General features: G+C 35.4%; 1 protein-coding gene across 1 annotated transcript; it reads right to left on the bottom strand.

The window, feature by feature from the left end:
• Positions 1–1,960: 1,960 nt before the first annotated feature.
• On the bottom strand, positions 1,961–7,394 carry LOC124846260 (TMV resistance protein N-like). The gene is made up of 4 exons (XM_047323482.2): positions 6,362–7,394; positions 4,900–5,992; positions 4,506–4,802; positions 1,961–4,428 (listed from the first exon to the last, which is right to left on the bottom strand). Exons 1-4 carry the CDS (start codon positions 6,949–6,951, stop codon positions 2,374–2,376), a joined length of 4,035 nt encoding a protein of 1,344 aa, XP_047179438.2. The 5' UTR covers positions 6,952–7,394; the 3' UTR covers positions 1,961–2,373.
• Positions 7,395–26,506: the final 19,112 nt, after the last annotated feature.

Here is a 26,506-nt window from a genome sequence, read left to right on the forward strand (position 1 = left end):
CCGTCATCAGATCACGTGGGTCATGGGGCCTCAGTTTACACCTCAACTCCTCGCGCAGTCCCGCCAAAAAATAACCCAGCAACTGATTATTGGAAAACTCCTTCGTCTGTCCGGCTAACACTTCAAACTCCCTCACGTACTCCTCTACAGTGGACGTTTGTCTGATCGCCACCATTCTTTCAAAAATTCCGCCTCGGTGACGACTCTCGAAACGGATCAACAACGCCTCCGTGAGTCCCTCCCAGGTTCGGTTACTTGCCTTATCCTTCCAAAACATGAACCAATATTCGGTGCTTCCCTCCATGCTAATATGCGCCAGTTCAATCTTCTCCTCCTCTGCTACCTTTTGAATTTCAAAAAATTTCTCCACCCTGCTGATCCAATTCAAGGGGTCGGGTCCCTCGAAAATGGGTAATTCCACCCTTCGTCTCTAATTAGGTAAATTCCCCGATCGTTCCCCCTCACCATTTCTGTCCCCATTATCAACGCGCTGGTTTGCATCATTATTGTTTACAGATCGTTGACTCCCATCGGAACCCCCTCGGTTTGCTTGTTGCGCACCCCCATCACCCTTATCAGTTCTTGGATGTCCTTGCGCATTGCTATCGATTCTTGACGATTTGTTGTGGTCTCCGCCTTCAATCCTTCTACTGCCAATTCAAGATGTTCCATCTTCCCTTCAACCGCTTGCACTCTTCCCTCCATCGCTTTCATTCTCCTTCGAACGTATCCGGCAGGTCGGACCACTTTGTTAGGGATTCGGGAAAGAATTCCTAACAAGCTCTCTCTCTCCCAAACACAAACAATCAAGAACTTGTAAAGAAAGAATAGTATGAATGATATTCACAACAAGGAATCAAGAATACACTGTATCGTAGGAGCTTAACCCCCTCCACCTGGTGCTAAGACCGGTCAACATATACAACTACTCAACTAACTCCTGAACATTAAAGGGGGTTTTAATATATAGGCCATTTCCCACCCCCTCACTTAACTAATTAGCAGTTAAGTGTTCTGTTTCCCTTTCCTCCTCTCATAGACTCTCCATGTCCTAACAGAAGTACCTGATCAAGTGGCTCAAACAACGTTCTCCTCTACTACTCATGTGCCTCCAAAGACCCAACAAGCTCTTCAACTGAGAGCATGGTCAAGTCCTTGGACTTCTTAATTGAACACACAATATTCTCGAAGCCCTTAGTCAGTGACCTTAGGATCTTCTCCATAATACGACTCACAGACACCTCCTCCCTATTTCTTCCGAGTTGATTCGCTACCGCCTCCACTCGAGATATATACTCAACCACTCTTTCTCTACTCTCCATTCTCAGACTCTCAAACTCGCCCATGAGAGTTTGAAGTCTAACTTGTTTTACACTATTATCACCTTTGTAAACTTTCTCAAGAATCTGTCACGCTTCTCTTGAAGATTTAGCATTCACTATCTTCTTAAAGCCAGATTCATCAATAACTCGGTACAATATGTACAAGGCTGATTGATCCTTCACTCGTGATTTTTTTAATGCGACAACTTGGGCCACTGTTTGCTCTACATCTTCCGTGAGCTCTTCGTAGTCATTCGCAACAACAACCTACACGTCTTGGGATCTTAGAAAAGCTCTCATCTTCACACTTAAATTGCCAAAGTTGACTTTCTTTGTCAATTGAGGCAAATACACACTATTTGCTAAGTTGACCATCTCTCACTATCTTTTTCTCACTCGGACACTCAAGCTCTCTCAGTTCTAATGCCAATTTGTTAGAAAATGACACTTACATATTTCTGAATATGCTTATGATGTTTTTCTACACTATGTGTTGATCATATGCTTACAATGTATAGAATCACATATTGACTTTTCATCTGCAAAACCATAAACTCACCATTAAGACACTATTTATTTTCTATTATTGTCTAATAACCATTACATCCGACTCTTGCACTTTAAAATAACAAAACTCCTAAACAAATGAATAACTCATTTAATCTTATTAGATTTAAGTTTAACCTAACAGTTATCAGGCCATTATCATTCACAATATCATTCATTCATTTGTGACACATTATGAATGGCGATAACAAATAGAAAAAGGTTTTAAGTGGTACTTTTTTATTTTTTTCTTCCCTCATATCAGGAGCTGCAATGGTATCAGATTGAAACTTTAAGGTACTAATGGATGCATGAAAAACAAGGTTTCCAGCAGATTTTAGAGTTACCTACCTATGGTTTCAAGATGTACTCTTTTTCTCAGCTCAGCGACCACTGGATTTAAATAAAACCTTTGCTTTGGTTCGCTTCAGGTTATTCCCCTGGTTCTTTCTCATCTCAGTTAATATATCTCTTGACAATCCTAGTTACACTTTCATACTCCCTTCTATTCAGGTTGCAGTTCACTTTCTATGTGAAGCCTTTCAGTATTTGCGATCAAAAGAGGTCTGACCCCGCACTTCTTAACAATGTCCAACCTTTGAGATGGACCCTTGAATTTAAAGATTACTCTGAGTCTTAAGTCATTGGCATCATAGTACAAGCTTAAATCCTTGAAATCTTGTAATATGGAGGCATTAAAAGAGGGATAGTAGCATATAAATATATGATCTGAATTAAAACCTCTTGGGACCTGCATTACAGTTGTGCAATGTCCAAGAAAGGGAACACTGGGGTCAGAGTAGGAGGCAGATTTTACAAAGTGATAACAATTGATATCTGGATCATACCCTTCATTACTGTTCCGTTGGAAACCACCAATTACAAGGCACAGAGCAAATCCTAAGAACATCGAGTCAACGAACCACTCAAGAGGAATTTCCATGTCCAGTGAAGAATTTGTTGATTGGTGGCTGAACCAGTCTGGGATTTCAGTTCCTGGCAAACAAATAGAAATAAGAGGACCAAGAGGTGTTCTTTCTTTCAAAGAAGTAAAAGCTGCCTCAAAGGGTGCATCTGCAATGATGTTGTTGCGCGACTTTTGGTCTAAGTTTATGCAATTCCAATAGAATGTATACCTATCTTCTATTAAGATATTCTTTGTACTTCGAACAATCTTAAGTGATGTGCAGTCAGCTGCACACAATGATTGCAGGCACTGTGGAAGCTCTGGTAGAGCCTTGAGCTTCTTGCACTCAATTAAGGTGATCTTTCGCAAGTGAACTAGATCTCTGATGCTTGTTGGCAAGCTTTCAATGTCACATCCACTTACAAACAAATCTTCCAAATTTGGTGGAAGCTCTGGTAAATACTGCAGCCTCGTGCACTTTGTGAAGGCTAGTTTCCTCATATGTGAAAGATTTTTAATGCTTTCAGGTATGAACTTAATATTGCTTTCACTTAGTGAAAATTCTTCCAAGAATGGTGGAAGCTCTGGTAGAGAATGAAACATTTTCCACTTAACCTGAGGAAACATCTGTAGTTGAGAAAGACCTTTCATGCTCACAAGGTGTGGATCAACTTTACTTTCAGTGAGTAATGGAGCTTTCAAAGATGGTGGAAGATCCTGTGGAGTCAAAAGCTTCTTGTGGTTAATTAGGGCAAGTTTTCTCAAATGAGAAAGATCTTTGATACTTACAGGTAAGCACACAATATTACTTTCATCTAAGGATAAGTCTTCCAAGGATGGTGGAAGGCTTGGTAATGACCGCAGTTTCTTGCACTCAGTCAAGGTAAGTTTTTTTAGACTAGGAAGATCTTTGATGCTTGCAGGTAAATTCTCAACAGTGCTTCCTTTTAGTGATAAATCTGCTAAAGATGACAAAGTCCACAGTTCATCCATATTTGGCCTTTCAGAGGAGGATACGAGAGGTAAATCCTCAACTTTTGGTCTTTCAGGAAAGTTCACCAGTTTTTTACAGGAATGAAGAACCAAAGTATAAAGCTTGTTATTGCGCCAAACTGATGTTGGCAATTCTCTTATTGACGTGCCTCTCAAATTCAAGTATTCCATGCTCTCCGAAGTCACAGAAAACTCTTCGAGAATTGAACAATCTCTCAGATTGAGTCTTTGAAGAGATTTTAAGTGAATCTTGCTTGTAAGACTCTTGAGTTTGTTGCAGGATTCCAGATTCAAGTAAACAAGCTTGTTCAGATGCTGCCAAACAGACTCTGGGAAATCTGCTATTTTTGTTTCTCTCAAGTCTAGGCGTGTCATGTTCTCCGAAGTCAATGAAAACTCATCAAGACTAGAACAGCGTCTGAGAATGAACATTTCAAGAGAAGATAAGTGAATGTTTCTTGGAAGACTCTTGAGACTCTTGCAGGATTCCAAGTTAAACAGAAGAAGCTTCTTGACATATTGGATGGATAAGGGAACATGAAGCAGACTTGTGCAATTAGAAACATCTATAGTTTCAAGATTTGGTGCCTGAGATAAATCTGGGAGATTAGTTAACTTTTTGCTGGCATGGAGGTTCATCTCTTTCAAGCTTGGAAGACACTGCAGCAGCAAAGAGTAAAAAGTTCTTTAGTAGCACAATCATGCAACTTGACCGGTTGAAAAGTGAAATAAATTACCTTGGTTCCATCCCAAAGTTTCTCAACGTGGCTTTCCATCATGGAAAGCACAACAAGGTTCTCAGTACAAAAAGTTGATGGCAGAGACTTGGAAGGGTATCCATCCCATTGTAGGTACATTAATTTATTAGGCAAGGATTGGAGACCTGAAGGAAGATGCAAATTGCATTTTCTACCCTTCCCCATATAGAATTTGAGAAATCTCATATTTATCATCCTTGAGAAAGTCTCACAGCTCAGCAGCAGGACTCTTATTTGAGACACATCTAAGATTATGCCTTCAACTGCTTCAGTTCCCTGATAAACAAATGTTACAATGTTAGGTAATAAAAAGTATCACACCTAAACAGATCTGCATCATTTTCAAAAGGGTAAGTCAGTTTATCTTTCTTACCCTGTTATTTTTCAACACATCATAGACTTCTTTAAGATCCCACAGTCGGCTGCGACTTCCAGGATCTTTGATAGATTCCTGATGAACAATTTCCCAACCCATTTCCTGTATCAATTCATGCATACACACGTCACCATCATCAGAAAAAGTTATAAGACCTTTTTCTAGAAGGATTTTTATACCAATATATGCATAGAAACCACAAATGTCGAGCAACCTTATAACATTTTCTTTATTTTCTCCTCGGAAAAAGCATGCAATGTCCAGGAACATGTTCTTTTGTTCATAATCTAATCCATCATAACTCCATCTCAAGACATTCTGAATTTCAGCATTAGGAACCTTCTTGAATTTTCTCATAGCATTGTCCCATTGCTGCTCATTTCTGGAATGGAGAACTGAACCTAAAACTTTTAAAGCCAATGGATTTCCATTTGCATGATCAACTGCCTGTTTAGACAGCATTTCAAAGCCCCTTTCAGGATAAGTTTTCCCAAAGGCCTTTAAACTAAAAAGCCTAACAGCATGATCAAGGGACAATCCCTTAACCTCATAGATTGCATCTACCCCTTTGCTAAGGACATGCTTGTCTCTTGTAGTGACAATGACCCTACTCCCAGATCCCAAGCAATCATGTTGTGCAGCAAGATCTTCGAGTTTCTTTGGATCGTCCACATCATCAAGTACTATCAAAACCTTTTTCTGTCTAAGCCTCTTCATAACAAACGTAGATCTCACTTTGGAAGTGCTTATACGGGGATTCACATCTTCTAATATCTCAGAAAGAAGTTTATTGCGCAAATAATCAAGTCCTTGCTTTTCATGTTCTGCCATTACATTTGCCAAGAAGCAACTAGCTTCAAATTGAGATGATAATTTGTCAAATAAAGCTCTCGCAATGGTTGTCTTACCTAGTCCACCCATTCCCCAAATTCCAATTATGCGAACTTCTTTTGACCTTAGTCTTAATAACGATTCAATAGGAGCAAGATTTTGATCAATTCCAACAAGTGTTTTTACTTCAGTGGGATACATATGGTTTAGTTTTTGCATAACGTCTTTGACAATTTCCTGAATGAGTTCATTCTCCGTCCTAATATGCAGAGAAAGAATATTTACATATATAAGGTGAAATGTGCATCACAACATGAAACAAAATGTAATCACATAGTTACTTACGTTAAACAAGTGCTTTACAGTATGTTTAGAAGTGAAAAGATGTAATTCATCTTCACATAACATTGATTTGACTTATGATCTGAGAAATTCTATACTACCGTTTGAAAAACTGAAGGACTGTGTTACTGTTACTGAAAAACTCTCCCCCACTATTTGTCCAAACTCCTACATTATTGATTTATCTGGTTAGCATAGTAACTCTAAATATAAACTTAATCAATCACCGTGTTTCAAGAAAGAAAACAAAAGGGGAGATTTCTAAAAGAAAAAGTATATCTGTTACCTAAAATTCTTTGATTCCCACCCAACTATATCTGCCACTTCAGTGAGAGCAGCTTTCCATTTCTGCAACATGGCCATGTTTTGTTTGACATCTTCTTTATATTTTTGAAACGCCATTCCGTAAGTTCCTGTCTGCTTCCTTACATGGGAAGGGTCAATCTTATAGAAAACAGGTATCACAATGTGTCCTCCACGTTTCCTGAGTTGAAGTATTTTGGCGAGTTCACGCAAGCACCACGTGGAGGAAGCATAGTACTTGGAGAGAACAACAAGAGAAACGTTGGAGTGTTTGATGGCTTCAAAAATAGAGGAAGAGATCATATCCCCTTTGTGAAACCTGTTATCTATGAAGGCTTGGATGTTCTTGTGCTGAAAGGCTGCATAGAGATGGCTTGTGAAGCTGTTGCGCGTGTCCTCACCTCTAAAACTGATGAAAACATCGTGTCTTTTAAGCCGTGCTGTAGAAGAGAAAGAAGAAGAAGAAGAAGAAGATGATGATGAAGGCTCAGCTGAAATTTTAACCATTCTGGGTGGACATGAGCATGATGATTGTCTAAGTCTGCTGATACTTTTGCTATCTCTACCTAGCATACTGCTACTAACTTTGACCGTTGTTTGAACAAGGTAAGGTTGCTATGTGCACTTGTTTTGTGGTTGTTATCTTCCAACAATTAACTTCTTGTCTTTGTGATCTTTGCATGAGTTTTGTTTTATGAAACCGCATTGTCCATGGTAAAAGAAAACATCATTTTGATAAAGTACAAACAGTTAACAGAACATGGAAGAGATCCATTAGGTCAAGGTCAACCATAGCATTTCAATTTGGAAACAAAACTACACTTTCCGAGTCCCAATTTTCCAGTCTGCCAGTTGTATTGTTATTATTGGAAACGCTCTAATATTTATATTTAATTAAATCTGAAAAAAAATCTTCAAACATTGTATAAAGACAAAATATTTATAAAAACTTCATTGACTTGTCTTTTTGTTTAGTTGATTTATTCTCTTAAGTCTTGCCTTATCGTGTAACTTCATTGAACTACTTTTCTTACAGTAATAAATATCTGGCTTAATTAAATTTTAAGTTCTTTGTAAATTTACATATTCTTAATTATTTTTTATTAATGTTTTAAATTATTGAGTAGTTAAAATGTTTATATTTTTAATTCATTCTTACTATTTAATTTTTCAGCTAATTGGATGACGCGATTGTTGTATAATGTTGTTATTTTATTTGTCTTTAAGTGTTAAAATAAATTTGAGATTTTGTGATTAATATAAAATGATATTACGTCAAATTACTTAATGTAAAATGAACGACTTTTGTTACTTTATCATTTTGTTTCTCAAATATTTACTTTGTTAGTTTCATTATCTTGAATTATTAGTATTATTATTGGCTGATATATGATTTACCCCAGTCTATGGGTCAAGAGGTTGGGATGATCATAGTTTGTAATTGATTATAATTGTGGACCTTAGAACAATATTTGAAGTTTCAGTCATTTTTTACTTGATGTATACTTATATTTTTCAATTTATAAAAAATAGTTAATTGAGCTCTGTATGAAATCCAAATTAAGATTATGAACACGTCCCTGTCTTACTATATACAAATTTCTCGTAGAAAACGCGTTTACGAGAAGGATGTTAGTCTCTAACGCGCAACTAGACTTTTAGAAGTCTTCCAACATGAAACTGGATTAGGGTTAGTTTACATGCTAAATAATGCACAACTGTTAATTAAATATGATTTTCTAAAGAAAACATGTTGAATTTTATGTAAGCATATTCGTATACGCTGAATCAATTTTGACAAATATTTGTTAGAATTTACATACTATTTCCCCACAAAACGAGATTAACAGTGTTCTTGTTCTTGAGTGTTAAGAAGATGATGATATTTTATTTTCATTGTTTTATACATAGGAAATTACGAACGAGAACAAATGAGTTTGTCATCAATCAATAATAATTGATAATACTTTTAAGGTAACTATAATAAAATAGATAATTTGCAACTTAACTCTCTCTCTTTATGTTATACTAAATGATCTCATAAAAAATATTATAATTCTTAAAGATTAAACCAGTTTTGTTTCTTAAGTATTAAAACAAGATCATCTAATAAGACAAGACCGTCTAGAACTCGTGCTTTGAAGTTTAATAAACTATGTTTAAAGTTTAATAAACCATGTTTAAAGAAATAACGTCTAATAAAATGAACCGTATAAGATAAGCATGTTAAATCATGTTCTTGTTCTTGAGTGTTAAAAAGATGATGACCGGTCTAATAAAAAGATATTTTATTTTCATTGTTTTATACATCGAAAATTTTAAGAACAAATGGGTTTGTCATCAATTGATAATACTAGAAATTTTGCAACTTAACTCTCCTAAATGATCTCATCTCTAATTTTAAAATAAATCTTTACTTTTCCATTTTGAATAAAAAATTATAATTCTTAAAGATTAAACCAGTCTTTGTTTTAAGTATTAAGACAAGATTCTAAGAAAAGATATTTAGCAACTCCTGCTTTGAAGTTTAATAAATCATGTTTAAAGAAATAATGTCTAATAAAATGAATAGTATAAGATAAGCATGTTAAACGCTATAATTATATAAACTTTATCATAAACGCTCAACATTACTCTAAAAGTAGAAATTGTTTAAACGATAAGTACAATTAACTACCTTGTCTAAACACTTAATAACTTTTAATGTATCAAATGCATGTACGAATAATACTCTTTTGTATGTTGTATTGTATTCTCTTTATTTGTGCTAATCACAAAAGTACAAAGTTTTTTTCAAAAGTTTTGCATTGGATCAAAAGAACGTTAAGAGATAGGTAGACATTGTACGAATGTTTATTCAAGTGCTTTACAAGCTATATTTGCAAAAGTACATAGCATCTGACTTCATACAAAAGGTTACCTACCTACAAGAAAGTCAATGCATATAAGTAACAAATCACTTTCGAAGAAGACTATATAAAGAGGATTGAAGAGAATATAAGAAGAATATGTTTTGAATTTAGGGTGTCATTTTCTCTCAAACCTTCATCGTCTAACATATTCTTTGAAAAGTAAAATTTTATTACAAATCTTCAAATTTCTTTGTATTGAAAATTTATCCTCTCTATGAGAGTTATAATATGTACTTGTTTTGTAAAAACACCTTTGTTGTGTTTGTATATTCAAAAGTGAATTAAAAGAATTTGTTGTTTAACTCAATGGAGTTAAACGACTTAGTTAGTTGAACTAGTGAAGTACCAAAAGTGGTGAAACTCGTCTGACTAGTTGAGTTAGTTTGTAAAATCAGAAATAGTCAAACTCATTATAATCTTTTGAAAGATTGGTGGAATCTCATAAGTGTGCTTAAAGGAAAACTAGACATAGCTTAATTTAGAGTAAACCAATATAAAAATAAGTTTGTCTTGTTGCTTTTGTTTGTAAAGTTTTTCTAAATGCTCTTATAAATGATTAAGTGTTTAACCCTTCTTATTCTTTATCACATTTATGTTTTACTTATATTTGTATACATGGTTATATATGTATTAAAATCATCAATATTGCATATAATAAGAAGTTAAAAATTTTAATACGATATTTAATAAGTGTTTATTTATTTTTATATTAACAGTATTTTCTCATAAATACAGTTTTGATACGCAAATTTATAAGTGAGTGAGAATGCAATTATTTTAGATATTGTTAATATAATAATTAAATGTGTTGATCTTTTATAACAAAAAATATGTAATCATTATTCTACAAAAAATATGTAATCATTATTCCAGTTTCGTAATTTTTATTAAAGTTTTTAATTATTATTTCATATTTAAATAAAATAATTTTAAAAAAATCTATAAGAAAGATAAATATTTTAAAAAAAATTATAAGAAATACAATTGTTATTTTCTTAAAAGTTTAAGAAATGTGAATATCTATTGCAAAACTAGAGAGTTATTTTTTCACTCGCCAACCTAAGCAAAAATGTCCATAAAAAATAGTAAAATGATGAAAAGATGTCTCATAAGCCATGCATTACAATTGTTGTTCTCTTAAAAGTTTAAGAAATGTGAGTATCTATTGCAAAACTAGAGAAAGTGTTTTTTTTTTTCACTTACCAACATAAGCAAAAATGTCCATAAAAATAGTAAAATGATGAAAAAAATGTCACATAAGTCATGTATTGATGATATTTTTTTTTAAAGATTTAGAAATCTACATATATTAAAAGTGATAATAGTTTAAAAATAGTGTGATTCGATTATTTTAATATTAGAATGTTTTAATATAAATAGTTTTGTTATAAACGAGTTTTATTATCTTAAATTACATTATCTCTCAAAACTTTATTTAGAGTTCTTTATCCTTTCTCTAAGTTTTTTAACTGCCTATTCATCTATTTGAAGATCGAAAATCGCCTAAGTAATCCTTGATGTGAGCTCTCCACTTCCATCTGATTAGTTTCTCAAATAGAGTAAGTTGGTTTTCTACTCCTCCATTTGGCCTGCTTTATTTTTCTTCGCATGCAAACTATCTTGGGTTGCATATAGGGTGTGAGTCTTTTATAAGACTATATTGATTAGTGGTTCTAATAGTATACCCTGATTGTGTTCTGTGTTCGTATATGAGCAGATTGATGTCCTCTGCTTTTGGAGTTGTTGTAGGATTTCTAGAGTTGTTTGGTCATCTTCTAGGTAAGGGAAGCTAATTACTTTGTTTTTAATTTTTTGATGCTATGATTGTGTTTGCATATTTGTTTTGTCTGAGATTGATAGAACTGCTGATATTATTGGTTGAATTCTTGAGTAATATGTGTGTGTCATATTGTTGTGTGTTGCTTATATTTGTCTAAATTGGTTTTAAGTTGAAGATTTGACCATTTGAGCAAGTTGGTATGCACTGTGACATTGAAAACTAATTTGAACCAGACACTAAGTCAGGAATACCAATTTGATCATTTGAACAAGTCTCTATTTCCCCAAATCACAGATGGAGTTGGTGTTACCAATAAGGAATATTGGTAAATCTTGAAGAAATTTGTTTTGATGATGCTACAAGAAGTTTTAGTTGCAGAAGATATTAGAATTAGTTAAAAGCAATTTGTAGAAATTAAATGTAGTAGGAAATTCTTGTAAACCTTGTAAACTTGCATTTTTAACTACAATAATCGAATTATGATTAAGCAATAATCGATTATCACAAGTCATACTTGAATAATCGATTATCACTTCATATAATCGATTATCACATTTTTGAAAACCTATAACGGACTTGAATAATCGATTATCACTTACAATAATCGATTATTCATGGCAGTTGGGAGCTGACCTTTGGCACTCAGTGTACTTGGCTATATATTTTGTTTTGGAGAAATTAGAAAGTAACGTTTTTTTTGAACTGAGAAAGCTTAGAACACTGTGTGTCAGAGGAACGTTCTTAGAGAGCTTTTTTGTTCATCGTTCCCTTGCTTGGTCTTGTGAAAGGAGAGGCTCGCGTATCGTGTGTCGATAGTCGGAGCAGACTCTCTTCAAGTTAGCAAGGTGCTCTGCCTAGGTCTTGTGAAAGGAGAAGCTTGTGAATCGTTGGTCGATTGCTGAAGCGGTTCTCTTCAAGTTGGTAGAGTGGTTCTATTCATTTTATTCTTGTTTATTATCTTGTAATCTGTTAAACAATTTTTTAGTGAAAAAGGTTAATCACTATTTATAGTGATTAACGACTGGACGTAGAATCTTTTGATTCGAACCAGGATAAAAATTCTGTGTTGATCTTCTTATTCCCTACACTCATTTTATTTTACGTATATCAACTGTTTGATTAATTTTCTGAAAGAAAATTATTTTTACTAAAAGGACCAAATTAAGTTTAATTGTGATCGAATACGCTTTCCACTCTCTGAGTTTTAATTCCGCTGCGCTATACTCTTCGAAAAATACCCCCTCCGATACCATCAATTGGTATCAGAGCTTGCTTTGATAGTTTTTCAAAATTTGCGAAAATGGCTGGTCACAATCAAAACCATGTATATGCTGAGGGTGCTTCCATTAACAGACCTCCATTGTTTACTGGTGATAACTATGCTTTTTAGAAAGTTAGAATGGAGATTTTTATGGGGTCTGTTGATAGAGGTATTTGGGAAGCTGTACAAAATGGCCCTTATATTCCTATGAATACTGTTGATGGTGTAGAGACTGAAAAACCTTATTTTAATTGGACTGTTGAGGAAAATAGACGAGCCCAATTTGATATTAAGGCTCGAAATATAATTTTATCTGCACTAACCATTGATGATTTTTTCAAAGTATCTGTTTATAAAAGTGCTCAGGAAATGTGGAAATTTTTAAGAGTCACTCATGATGAAGTATTGAATGTGGCTAAGTTGACTTGTTCGAACTCATGGTCTACATCAAACTCCTCAAGCTCAAGCGATTCTAATGAGCAAGAAAATCTATGCTTGATGGCCAACGATAAATCATCTGAAAGCAAAATCTTGAAGGAAAAGAAGGACTATCAAGGTTCTTCTTCAAGTTTCAAATGTTATGGATGTGGTGAAAGAGGCCATCTGAAAGCTGACTGTTCAAGCAACAAAAGAAGTAAAGAAAGAAAAGAAAAGAAACTTCACAAGAAAAAGAAGGTTCACATTGCTTGGGTTGATAATGACTCAAGTAGTTCAAGTGATTCTGTTGAAGAAACAAACTTATGTTTGACAACTAATGTTGATGACACTGCAAGCCAAGTAAGTTGTTCTAATTCTGAATCTAGTGAATTTGATTTGCAAAAAGCTTTTCTTGAATTGCTTGATGAATCTGAAAAATTGAATGTTGCTCATAAAAATTTGAAAAAGGAATTTAAACAATTGCAAATTAAGTATGATAATGCATTAGATGAGGAAGTCATATTAAGAAACAAAGTTAGTAATCTTGAAACAAAATTGTCTGAATCTAATTCAAATGAAAAACCTGTTGATGCATCAAAGAGGATGCATAGGAGCAGATCCGTGAGACTAGAGGAAGCAACCAGCTCTGCTGCAATTGAATAATCCATGAAACAGTCAAGAAAGCTTGGTGCAGTGCTGGAGAAGTTGTAGCAGAGAAGGCTCTCTGTTTTGGCTGTACTAAGTGAACTGTATGCAGCGGATTGAAGTGATTATGGGGAGGTGGAATGGAAGTTTGCTTGAGGGAATGGTAGACTATCTCAGGCGGCTTCCACAATGGAAGAAGATAGCAATGGAAGAGCAAGCAAGTAGATATGACTTTCGGATGAGAGAAATTTGTAAAGTGCAGAATTCATCTTCTATATATTTCCAAAAGTGAAATACATGCTTATCTCAGGAGATTATATAGCTAAATCTCAAGTCCATGCAATGCCATACATGTGAGGTAAGTAGATCCACAAAATACGGATCAAGTGCCACCTTACCCACATGTGCAAAATGTGATAGCTTTCTAGAAGCCATGTTATTCACGTGGCTTATTACATAAGCGTATAAGTGGAATTAAAATAAGCTAATACTACCCCTTAGGCTACTATGCACACCCCCCCATGTGTCAAAGTCCACTTTTACCCTTCTCCATGCTTTGGCATCTTAAAAGCATCTTCTAGGTCTCCAATCTTCCATCCAAAGATAGCAAAGAGGGTTTGGCCTTTGGGAGAGTACTCATCTTGTAGCTTCTTGATCATCCCTCTTGTGATAGGTCCAATGGTGCTAGGCCTTCTTGTATCATCCACTCCCTCTTGAGAGGGATTTGTCCTCAAATCCATAGGGTCGTCATCTTCACTTGCATAACCTGCAAAAGGTTTAAGGTCAGATACATTGAAGGTAGCATGAACACCATATTCAGGGGGAAGATCAATTTGATATGCATTGTTATTTATCCTCCTTATCACTCTAAAAGGTCCATCTCCTCTAGGATTGAGTTTGGATTTTCTTAGTTGAGGAAATCTTTCCTTTCTAAGATGAACCCAAACTAGATCACCTTCATTGAAGATTAAATCTTTCTTGCCCTTGTTGTGTTGCTTGGCATATTTCTCATTTTGTTGTTGAATTTGATTTTTAACCTTGTGATGTAATTCTTTGATAAACTTAGATTTAGATACCCCATCTTGATGAACAAAATCAATAGAATTTGGAAGGGGTATTAAATCCATGGGTGTCAAAGGATTAAAACCATAAACAACTTCAAAAGGAGACAATTTAGTAGTTCCATGAACTACTCTATTGTAGGCAAACTCAACATGAGGCAGGTACTCATCCCAAGATTTGTGATTTCCTTTAAGAACTACCCTTAGTAAAGTGGAAAGAGATCTATTGACTACTTCAGTTTGACCATCTGTTTGAGGATGGCAAGTAGTAGAAAAAGATAACTTAGTCCCTAATCTAGACCATAAGGTCCGCCAAAAGTGACTAAGAAATTTTGTATCTCTATCCGAAACTATTACCTTAGGTAACCCATGAAGTTTAACCACATCTCTAAAGAATAACTTTGCAATGTTGCTTGCATCATCTACTTTGTGGCAAGGTATAAAATGAGCCATTTTGCTAAATCTATCTACCACCACAAAGATAGAATCAAAACCCCTAGAAGTTTTGGGAAGACCTAACACAAAATCCATACTTATCTCTTCCCAAGGGGTGGAAGCAACATTCAAAGGAGTATACAGTCCATGAGGCATTGATTTAGATTTAGATTCTAAACAAGTTATACACTTAAAGCAATGCCTTTGAACATCCCTTCTCATGTGAGGCCAAAAGAATTTTTCTTTCAACATGCCAAGGGTCTTTTCTACCCCAAAATGTCCCATTAATCCTCCCTCATGTGTCTCTTTAACAAGGAGTTTTCTATGTGAACCTTGAGGAATGCAAATTTTTCCTTCTTTAAAAAGATATCCTTCTTTCACATAGAATCCTCCTTGAGGTTTATTGAGACATTCCTCATAGATATGAGCAAAATCAAGATCTTGTGAATATAATTCAAGAATGTTATTAAATCCAAGAATTTGAGCTCCCAATGTGGCTAATAGATTAATTTTTCTTGACAAAGCATCAGCCACCACATTGGATTTTCCTTTCTTGTATTTAATAACATAAGTGAATTGTTCAATGAATTCCAACCACTTAGCATGCCTCTTTTGTAACTTGTGTTGACTCTTCAAATACTTAAGTGATTCATGATCACTATGAATGATAAACTCCTTGGCAACAAGATAATGTTCCCAAGTTTGAAGAGCCCTCACAAGTGCATAGAGTTCTTTGTCATAGGTGGGGTAATTACAAGAGGCACCATGAAGTTTTTCACTAAAGTATGCAATTGGGTGTCCTTCTTGTAATAATACTGCACCTATGCCAAATCCTGAAGCATCACATTCTAGCTCAAAAGTTTTGGAAAAATTTGGCAAAGCTAGAATGGGTGCTTGTGTGAGCTTCTCTTTGAGTAGCTCAAAAGCCTTTTGTTGTTTATCCCCCCAATGGAATGTAACATCTTTTTTCACCAACTCATTGAGGGGTGAAGCAAGACTAGAGAAGTTAGGAACAAATCTTCTATAAAAGCTTGCCAACCCATGGAAGCTCCTTACTTCTCCTACATTCTTTGGAGGAGGCCAATCTTGGATGGCCTTTATTTTTTCTGGGTCCACATGAACCCCATTTTTGGTGACCACAAATCCAAGAAATATGACACTATCAACACAAAAGGTACACTTGTCAAAGTTTGCAAACAATTTGTGTGTTCTAAGAATTGTTAAAACAACTCTCAAATGTTTTTCATGAGTTTGCAAATTTTGACTATATACCAAGATGTCATCAAAGTAAACAACTACAAACTTCCCAATGCAATCCCTAAGGACATGATTCATAAGTCTCATGAATGTGCTTGGAGCATTTGTAAGACCAAAAGGCATAACTAGCCATTCATATAATCCAAACTTGGTCTTAAAGGCAGTTTTCCATTCATCACCTTCCTTAATTCTTATTTGGTGATAGCCACTTTTTAAATCTACCTTTGAAAATATTTGTGCTCCATGCAATTCATCCAACATATCATCAAGCCTAGGAATGGGATGTCTATACTTGATTGTGATGTTGTTGATAGCTCTACAATCACAACACATGCGCCACTTCCCATCTTTTTTTGGTACAAGTAACACTGGTACAAGCACAGGGACTTAGACTCTTTTGAACTAAGCCTTTATCTAGCAACTCTTGGACTTGTGTCTCAATCTCCTTAGTTTCTTGGGGATTTGTCCTATAGGCTGGCCTATTAGGAAGAACTGCCCCTGGAATGAAATCAATTTGATGTTCAATTCCTCTTATGGGTGGAAGCCCTTTTGGAATTTCTTGTGGGAATAGATCATCAAATTCTTTCAAAAGTTTTTGAATGGATGGAGAAAGAGTTGAAGTCTTTGAATCACTAGATGTGCATGTAAGTGTCCCTTGACAAAGAAGAAGATATGAAGGTTGCTCAACTTGAAGTGTATTGATTAAAGTCTTTTTGTTTAAAAGGACTTCATGTTGAGTGACCTTAGGTGGCACACTTGTTTCTATACCTCCCTTTCTTTTTGACTTTTTCTTTTGATCATGTTCTTGCTTTCTTAAAATCTTCATTTGTGCTTGATCCTTAGCCACTTGGGTAGGAGTCAAAGGATGAAGCACAAACTTCTTGTCCTTTTGATGGATAGTGATGGTATTGGTTAGACCATGATGGATAGTTTGATGATCAAATTGCCATGGTCTCCCCAATAACACATGACATGCTTCCATGGGAACTATATCACATAAAACTTCATCTTTGAAGTTCCCAATGGAAAATGCCAACTTCACTTGATTCTTGACTATTATATCCCTATCTTCATTTAGCCAATGAAGTTTATAAGGTTTTGGATGGGGTATAATATCAAGTTTCAACTTCTCAACCAACCTTGTGCTACAACAATTGCAACAAGACCCACTATCAACAATGAGAGAACAATGATTTTCTTGAATTTTACATCTTGTGTGAAAGATGTTCTCTCTTTGTGATATGTGTTCAAGACTTGGTTGGTTGCTAAGTATCCTTCTCACCATGAGAAGTTGCCCATCATCAGCATATATTTCCTCTTCCCTCTCTTCTTCCTCACTCTCACTTGTACTAGTTGGGGTGTCACTTTCACTACTATAAATGTCCTTGCCTTTCAAAATAATGTTTCTTTTTGTAGGACATTGAGTAGCTACATGACCCCTTCCTAGACATTTGAAGCATTTGATTTCACTTGTTCTTGTGTGTGAGGGTGTCTCTTTCTTGGGTCTCTCTTCTATTTTGGCTAGAGGTTTAAATGGCTCTTTTTCTTTAAAAATTTTCTTTTCAAAAGTAGGTTGAACTTGAATTCTTTTAGAAGAAGATTTTCTCAAGTTTTGTTGTTCTACCTTTATACACATTTGAACAAGATCATTCAAATCTCTATAAGGTAGAAGTTCAACCCTATCTCTTATGTCAAAATTGAGCCCACTTAAAAATCTAGCTAAAGTAGTTTCTGGACCTTCTACTATGCCTGCCCTCATCATATACAACTCCATCTTTTGTCTATATTCCTCAACTGTCATAGACCTTTGTTGTAACCTTTGGAGTTTATCCATGAGTTCTCTATTGTAGTAGGAGGGAATGTGTCTCCTCCTAAGGGCAGACTTGAGATCATTCCAATAGTGGATGGGAGGGGCTTGATGTCTAAGCCTCTCTTGGACCAAGGCAGTCCACCAATACATTGCATACCCTTGAAAGCTTAGGGTAGCTAGAGAGACCTTCCTCTCTTCACTCACTTGGTGGCATTCAAACAATTGTTCTACCTTCATCTCCCAATCAAGATAAGCCTCTACATTGTCTTTCCCATGGAAGTGAGGCAACACCACATTGACTTCTTTAGGGGGTGGGGGTGCATGAGAATTTCTCCTATGCCTTCTAGAAGTAGAAGGCTGATGAGGGTAATAATCACCCAGACTCATAGACATCCCTCCCTCTTGAGAGTTTTCACTCTGACTTCCCCTAGACTTACTTTTCCTTATCATTCTCAACTCATCTTGAATAACAGCATTTTGAAGCTCTCTATTGGCTTTCTCTTCATTCATTTCTCTTCTTATTTCCTTGAATTCATTAACTAAAGTTTGAAGAGAAAAATGTTCTTTTTCACTATCACTAATCCTAGGAGAATGCCTTCTAGACATTATGATGGACTTAAATGTTATTCTTGAAGTAAAGACTAGAGCTTTTCACTTGAAAGCAATATTCCAGGTAAGGGAGGTGATTCACTAGGAATGCTTAAGTACCAAGCCTTATCCTTGCCAAATATGCTTCTAGTTACTTACTAGAGTCCTTAGATCAAAATTACTCTTAAATCCACTTAAGTCTTAAAGACAACAAAGAAAACACAAAGCCAAGAAAGGACACAACCTAACTCTAAATTCGGACCCCTAAGAGAGCTTCCTATTCGCACAAGATATACGCTATCTAGCCGAGAATGGGACAAGCAATCAAAGTGAGGTCTCCTAGGTGAGGCTTAGACTTTGGATCTAAGACACACTCACCGTCTACCAATTTTAAAGTGAGACTTCTTTTGAGTCTAGTTACAAATGAGGGAAGAGCACTTGTGAACTCTAGCACCTCACTTGCTTGGATTTGGAAATTACAACCAAAGAAACCAAAGGAAATTACAAAAGAAATTTGGTAAATTGTAAGAAAAAAAAATACGAATTGGCTAAGGGAAAGAAGTGTGCAGCTTTGGCTTCTCAAAACAAAGAGTGAACTATGCTTAATTCACACCAATCCTCTCAGCTGCAAGTGATCACTCAAGAACACAACTCTGCAGCAACAATTCTGCTGGTTGCTGTTTCAGCACTTGCTGCAGCACATTTTGGAAGTGCAGAATTGTCACGGTTTTTCCATCCCAAGTACCATCTTCTTGTCTTTGCTCCTCTTCATTGAACCTTCTTTGATGCTTCCAATTGTGATACACCTCCTGAGGTATAAACCACCTACCCAACAAGCCAATTAATCACTGAAAATATCACCTCAAGTGCTGTAATTTTTCACAACCAAAAGACAGCAACACCAGGAAATTTTTCAAACAGTTGGTGTGCAGAATGTAGAAAAATTCGAAAATCAAGCAATGAAAGTGTTTTCAAACACGGTGGCACCTCAAATAGATCCTAAGAAGGGTTCTAGATCAGATTTAAACACAAGAAAAGACTTTAAATCAGAATCACACACGGATTGGCTATGCATTGAAAATTGACAAAACTGTTTGATGAAATGCCTGAATGAGTGGCACCAGATTTCTGCACCAGATTTTAACAGCAACACTACTATTCTTCAAACTTTCGAAACTGATGATACAATGGTCCTAAGTGCCTTTTTTAACATATGTAATATCTCTTTTGAATTGTTATCTTGATATTCTAAATGGACCATGGCTTTTACTGCATCTAAATGTGATGAATCAAGCAAAGTAATGCAGTGCAGAATTTGACAATAAACCAGCACAGTTTTCAGCAGAATCAATTTTTCAATGCAGAAAAATATACCAAATGAACAGTACTGCACCTAGTTATTTTCCAATGATTCAAACATGTTTTGATGATGAATGATGACTTGTTGGAACTAATTGGATGCATCAAAACTATATAAAACAGAAAATCACTACTGCAGTACCAGATTTCACCTAAATTTAACAACTAGCATGGTCAAATTTTGACTCAAAAGTAATTCTGATTTGAAAACAGCAAAGAGGAGTTAGAAATGGTATTTGAAAGTTGCACAAATGCAGAAATTCAGTGTTAATGATGGTTAGCAATGATCTAATACTAACCACACACAATTAAGCAGAATTTACTCAAGGAAACACATGCATCTCGGCCAAATGCTTGGACACTCTTGCCACATGACAAACTATTTGGAATCAACTCATTTCATCTTCCAAATGGTTCAGACAATGGATCAACCAACTGCTGTTCAATAGAACAGTAAATGACCATAAGAACAGTGGCAATGCAGCACAAAAACAGAACTGAAATGCTGTCAGATTTTTTTTAAAAAAAAACCTGCACAGATTTTGAGTTTGAATGGTAGATCTAAACACCTGAGCTCATTTCTGAAGTATTCATTGCTCTTACTTGGTGTAGCCACATTCAAACAACTCAGATTTTTGGTAAAACTTGGTTGAAAAACCAGATTTGATAACAACACAGCAAAGTAACTAACAAGACTTAAGACAAAACCAGAAATGATGTTTAAATGGTAAAATAGACTCAAACAATCAATAACAGCCGAATAAAATGAAGTAACACTCAAGCAAAGACAGCTAGTAGCCAATGAAAGTAAGATTAGATCCTAGACACAGCAATGATTGATGAAAACAGTGCAGAATTTTCAGAGAACATCAAGAACAACCAGGAAATTTTTGACAGCAAAGAATTGAAAGAAATCTGGACTTATCTCACGGTTCTAACTTGAACCAAGGCTCATGATACCACTTGATGCATCAAAGAGGATGCATAGGAGCAGATCCGTGAGACTAGAGGAAGCAACCAGCTCTGCTGCAACTGAATAATCCATGAAACAGTCAAGAAAGCTTGGTGCAGTGCTGGAGAAGTTGTAGCAGAGAAGGCTCTCTGTTTTGGCTGGACTAAGTGAACTGTATGCAGCGGATTGAAGTGATTATGGGGAGGTGGAATGGAAGTTTGCTTGAGGGAATGGTAGACTATCTCAGGCGGCTTCCACAATGGAAGAAGATAGCAATGGAAGAGCAAGCAAGTAGATATGACTTTCGGATGAGAGAAATTTGCAAAGTGCAGAATTCATCTTCTATATATTTCCAAAAGTGAAATACATGCTTATCTCAGGAGATTATATAGCTAAATCTCAAGTCCATGCAATGCCATACATGTGAGGTAAGTAGATCCACAAAATACGGATCAAGTGCCACCTTACCCACATGTGCAAAATGTGATAGCTTTCTAGAAGCCATGTTATTCACGTGGCTTATTACATAAGCGTATAAGTGGAATTAAAATAAGCTAATACTACCCCTTAGGCTACTATGCACACACCCCATGTGTCAAAGTCCACTTTTACCCTTCTCCATGCTTTGGCATCTTAAAAGCATCTTCTAGGTCTCCAATCTTCCATCCAAAGATAGCAAAGAGGGTTTGGCCTTTGGGAGAGTACTCATCTTGTAGCTTATTGATCATCCCTCTTGTGATAGGTCCAATGGTGCTAGGCCTTCTTGTATCACCTGTTGAGTGTTTATCTTGTAAAAGTCACATGTTTGACATTGACATATTGGAAAATTTACTTTCTAAAGAAATCAAGCCTATCTCACATGTTCAAAATGTTTTTAGGAAGAGCAATCTTAGAAATATAAACATGCATCTTCATAAAAAGTCTAAAGTTAAGAGAACTCGTAGAGTTTGGGTTGAGAAAGGGACTTTTGTGAAAAATAAGGTGCATGATGTTTGTTGTTTTTATTGTATGAAAAAGGGACATACTTCTAACAAATGTAGAATTAAACATTTTGATGTTCCAAATGGAAAATATGCTTGGATTCCTGTTATAAAGTAAATTGTCTCTAACCTCAAAGGACCCAAATGAGATTATGGGGACCAAAACTCTATTGTTTTTACTTTGCAGGTTAAGTTTTCAAAAGGATAAGAGAGCTCTATGGTATTATGCTCTTTGAAGTGATGCTACAAACCAGGATGTAACTCCATCAAGTAGTATCCAAAAGCCTTCATTCAAGCACCAAGTATTTGAGTTAAGTGTTGTTTAAACTGTGATGTTACATCTTGTTTTTATTTAATCTTCCATTATTTAGTTACTGTTATATTCATTACTGGTTAGGCAAATGATATGTTCATCACTATTTCATTCATCCTGTGGTGTGTTCTTGTCTGTTTACACATTTTGATCAAGTGAAATTCATTTATTTAAGATATTCATGTGTTGAATTTCATTCATGTCATGTAAAGCCATGTGCATTGTTATTTCAGTGCTTTGTTGATAATTATCTATAGAATTTGTGTTTAACTGGCTTAGTATTCAATTTCATGAGTACTTTGAAGTTACCTTTGGTGTAATCTCTGTCAAGCATCAAAAACTATGAAAAAGTCATTTAAATGAGTTGGCTGACAAATTTTCATTAGCAATTTTTGATGATTAAGATATGTGAAAATTAAATTGTCATTTCTATTTCAAAGTTGGTTCTGTGGAGATTTGTTTTTAAGTTCAAATGCATAATGAATGAGCTATGATAATATACATTGAGAGCCTGGGTGCAGAAAATGAACTTATCAAATTTGCATAATTTTGATGTAAATTATTTTGTTTAAAATAATGTTGAAAGATAGCACCTGAATCAGCTCTTGTGGTTGAATTTTTGCATATGTTGTTTTGATATGCATAGTTGAATATATGAAGTTGAACAGATTGGGATATGAGAGTGCATGAATCATAGTTGTTGTTTTGAAAGTTGTAAATTGTGTTGTCAAAGTTTTTTTTTTTTAACTGATTGTGCTAGCTGAAATGCTTTCATGTCAAACCTGTAGCAGCAGTGATCATTTCCATTTAAGCTACTGTTGCATTCATTTTAGTTTATAAATTGGTTGCTTAATCATTGATATCTTAATTGTTTGATAAGTGGTTGTTGATTTCGTGGGTTAATTGAGTATGCTAAAAACTAAATTTGAATTGCATATTTAAGGGGGTATCTTTACTTTATGAACTTAGAAGAGAGTTAGGAGTGTTAGACATATCTTAGAATCAAAATCTATGCGAATTTTTGCACTTTTCGTAAACTTAACGCTTCATAATCGATTATCACTAAGTTATAATCGATTATTCATGCATAAATTTCAATTCTGGAAAATCTTGAGCAGATAATCGATTATCATTATGCATAATCGATTATCATGCAATTCTGGGCAGTAATTATTGAACTGATAATCGATTATCACGAGCCATAATCGATTATCACGCTGACAGTTTCAAAAATAGAGCCGTTGGAGCATCCCATAACGGCTATAAACGACCATAAACAGCTAGTTTGTCCATTTTTCTTATAAATAGCCCCCCATAATCGATTATTAGACACTCCTTTGCACCCAAATACTGCTGAAATCAAATCTAGAGCTCAAATCTTCTTCATTTCCCTTCACCTTCTCAAAATCTCATTTTCCCATTCTTCCTCCATGGCTGACTCAAGAAGGCACCGTCGCAGAACAGCTGGAGCCTCCTCTTCTTCTCAACCACGTCTTGCAAACATAGATGGATGGATTTCAGATCAAGGGAAACACGCAGACTTTGTTAATTCTTGGCAAGAAAGGAAGATCATGGCGGTAAAGTTTATTCGTCTTGACTTTTTCCGCTTCTATGGCTTTCAATTTCCAAACACTTTTGCTGAGCAGGGGTTAACGCATCTGTTAGAACAAAAAGGCTGCATTTATCCTGATCTGATAAGAGTCTTCTACTTCAACTTGCGCTATCGAGATGGGATAATATCTACTAAGGTCAAGGGAGTACGCATCATTTTAGATGATGACATATGGACCAATGTTGCTCAACTTCCCATCTGGGATGATGCTGTCAAAGTCCACTTAGGACTTGAAGATTTCAACAGGATGATGACTTTTCAATCCTTCCTACGTCATCCTGAACGACAAACAAATAGAAGGCAATTACTAGTTGGAGGTTTTAAAGTTGAAGAAAGGATGATCCACTACTTGATTGTCTGGATTTTATGTCCTAGAGCAACCAACCATGCTCAATGCTCTGAGCAGGATTTACTTCTATTGTACGGGATTCTAAATCACATACACATCGACTGGCCTGCTCTCATTGTTGACACAATGGTAAAAGCCAAGAAATCCCATTCATATCAACTTCCCTATGCTCTTCTTATCTCTAGGATTTTAGAATTCAAAGGTGTACCTGTTGAAGGAGAACTAGTTCAAAATATTGAAGCTGTGGGATCAGAAATTGGAGATACAACCTTTCGTCAAATGGGATTCATTACTAGAGGAAGAGTCCTTATTCACAAAGATGATGATCATCCTGATGTAGATGAAGATGATGACATGGACACTCATATGGCTGACCCAGTAAGTGCTGCTGCTCCGTCTGATGCTGGACCATCCAACATACCCTCCTCTTCCTCAACTTCTATGGAAGAACATTTTGCAAGGTTATCTAAACAATTGGAGGATATGAGTCTTGCACAAAAGACTCACTTTGAGGAGATTTATGAGTGGCAACGATCTGTTGATGAGTACATGGTTGATCAATTTCTTGATCTTGATGTTCGTCTATCTAACATCGAGAATCATCTCAACATTCAACCTCCCGAGAGATCTCCTAGTCCTGAGTTTTAGATATAGGTTCTATGTTAGATTGTTTTGTTGTTTACTTGCCATTTCATCTATGTTATAATTCTGTCTGTTATGTGTCTTCTTATAATGTAATCTTTATTTTCATAAATAAAATGATCTCTTGATTATATGCATCCTTTGATTAATTGAGGGGGAGATCATATTTAGGGGGAGCCTTTAACATCCGATCTTTTTGCTTCTGATCAAAAAGGGGGAGAAGAATAATACAAGGGGAGAAGTATAAATTATTACAGGTATTGCTAACCTTGTTGTTGTTTGTTAGCTTGGATGTTTTGCAGGTAAGCCAAACTTGCTTTTAAAATTGAATTTTTGATCATCATCAAAAAGGGGGAGATTGTTACCAATAAGGAATATTGGTAAATCTTGAAGAAATTTGTTTTGATGATGCTACAAGAAGTTTTAGTTGCACAAGATATTAGAATTAGTTAAAAGCAATTTGTAGAAATTAAATGTAGTAGGAAATTCTTGTAAACCTTGTAAACTTGCATTTTTAACTACAATAATCGATTATGATTAAGCAATAATCGATTATCACAAGTCATACTTGAATAATCGATTATCACTTCATATAATCGATTATCACATTTTTGAAAACCTATAACGGACTTGAATAATCGATTATCACTTACAATAATCGATTATTCATGGCAGTTGGGAGCTGACCTTTGGCACTCAGTGTACTTGGCTATATATTTTGTTTTGGAGAAATTAGAAAGTAACGTTTTTTTTGAACTGAGAAAGCTTAGAACACTGTGTGTCAGAGGAACGTTCTTAGAGAGCTTTTTGTTCATCGTTCCCTTGCTTGGTCTTGTGAAAGGAGAGGCTCGCGTATCGTGTTTCGATAGTCGGAGCAGACTCTCTTCAAGTTAGCAAGGTGCTCTGCCTGGTCTTGTGAAAGGAGAAGCTTGTGAATCGTTGGTCGATTGCTGAAGCGGTTCTCTTCAAGTTGGTAGAGTGGTTCTATTCATTTTATTCTTGTTTATTATCTTGTAATCTGTTAAACAATTTTTTAGTGAAAAAGGTTAATCACTATTTATAGTGATTAACGACTGGACGTAGAATCTTTTGATTCGAACCAGGATAAAAATTCTATGTTGATCTTCTTATTCCCTACACTCATTTTATTTTACGTATATCAACTGTTTGATTAATTTTCTGAAAGAAAATTATTTTTACTAAAAGGACCAAATTAAGTTTAATTGTGATCGAATACGCTTTCCACTCTCTGAGTTTTAATTCCGCTGCGCTATACTCTTCGAAAAATACCCCCTCCGATACCATCAGTTGGCTCAAATATGATATGACATTGAGCAATACTTATGTTTTGTGAAGTGCAAGCCTGGTTGTATGAGTGTAAAAGTATTTTTGTTCCAGACTTCTGAGCACCCTTTTTCACCACTAAACAACCATTTTTGTGATTGCTTTGGCGTTGAGCGATGATAGGGACTAAGCGCCATCTTGCACTACAAATCTGAAGCAATTTTAGTTCCAGTATGCTGAGTGGCAAGATGATATCATTAAGCACGACATATTGCAAGAAGAATGATGTTAAGCGCCAAACACGTTTTGCTAAATGTTTGGTGTTGGGTGTCAAAACTATTGCTGAGCACCACCTTTGTGCGAGAGGTTTTGCGTTGAGCACCACCCTGAGCTACATTTTATATAATTGTTTTGGTTTCTTCTTTTTGGTTGTTTGGTATTGATTTGTATAATAATTGATTTTTCTTGTTA

The sequence above is a fragment of the Vigna umbellata genome, chromosome 7 (assembly GCF_029865625.1).
Source record: "Vigna umbellata cultivar VRB3 chromosome 7, Vumbellata_1.0, whole genome shotgun sequence".
Classification (NCBI taxonomy): Eukaryota; Viridiplantae; Streptophyta; class Magnoliopsida; order Fabales; family Fabaceae; genus Vigna; species Vigna umbellata.

Coding starts and splice junctions, on each gene's coding strand:
- LOC124846260 (XM_047323482.2), bottom strand. CDS start 6,951: ATGCTAGGTAGAGATAGCAAAAGTATCAGCAGACTTAGACAATCATCA. Junction 5,993..6,361: donor TGGGAATCAAAGAATTTTAG/GTAACAGATATA, acceptor TCTGCATATTAG/GACGGAGAATGAACTCATTC. Junction 4,429..4,505: donor AACTTTGGGATGGAACCAAG/GTAATTTATTTC, acceptor TTGCTGCTGCAG/TGTCTTCCAAGCTTGAAAGA.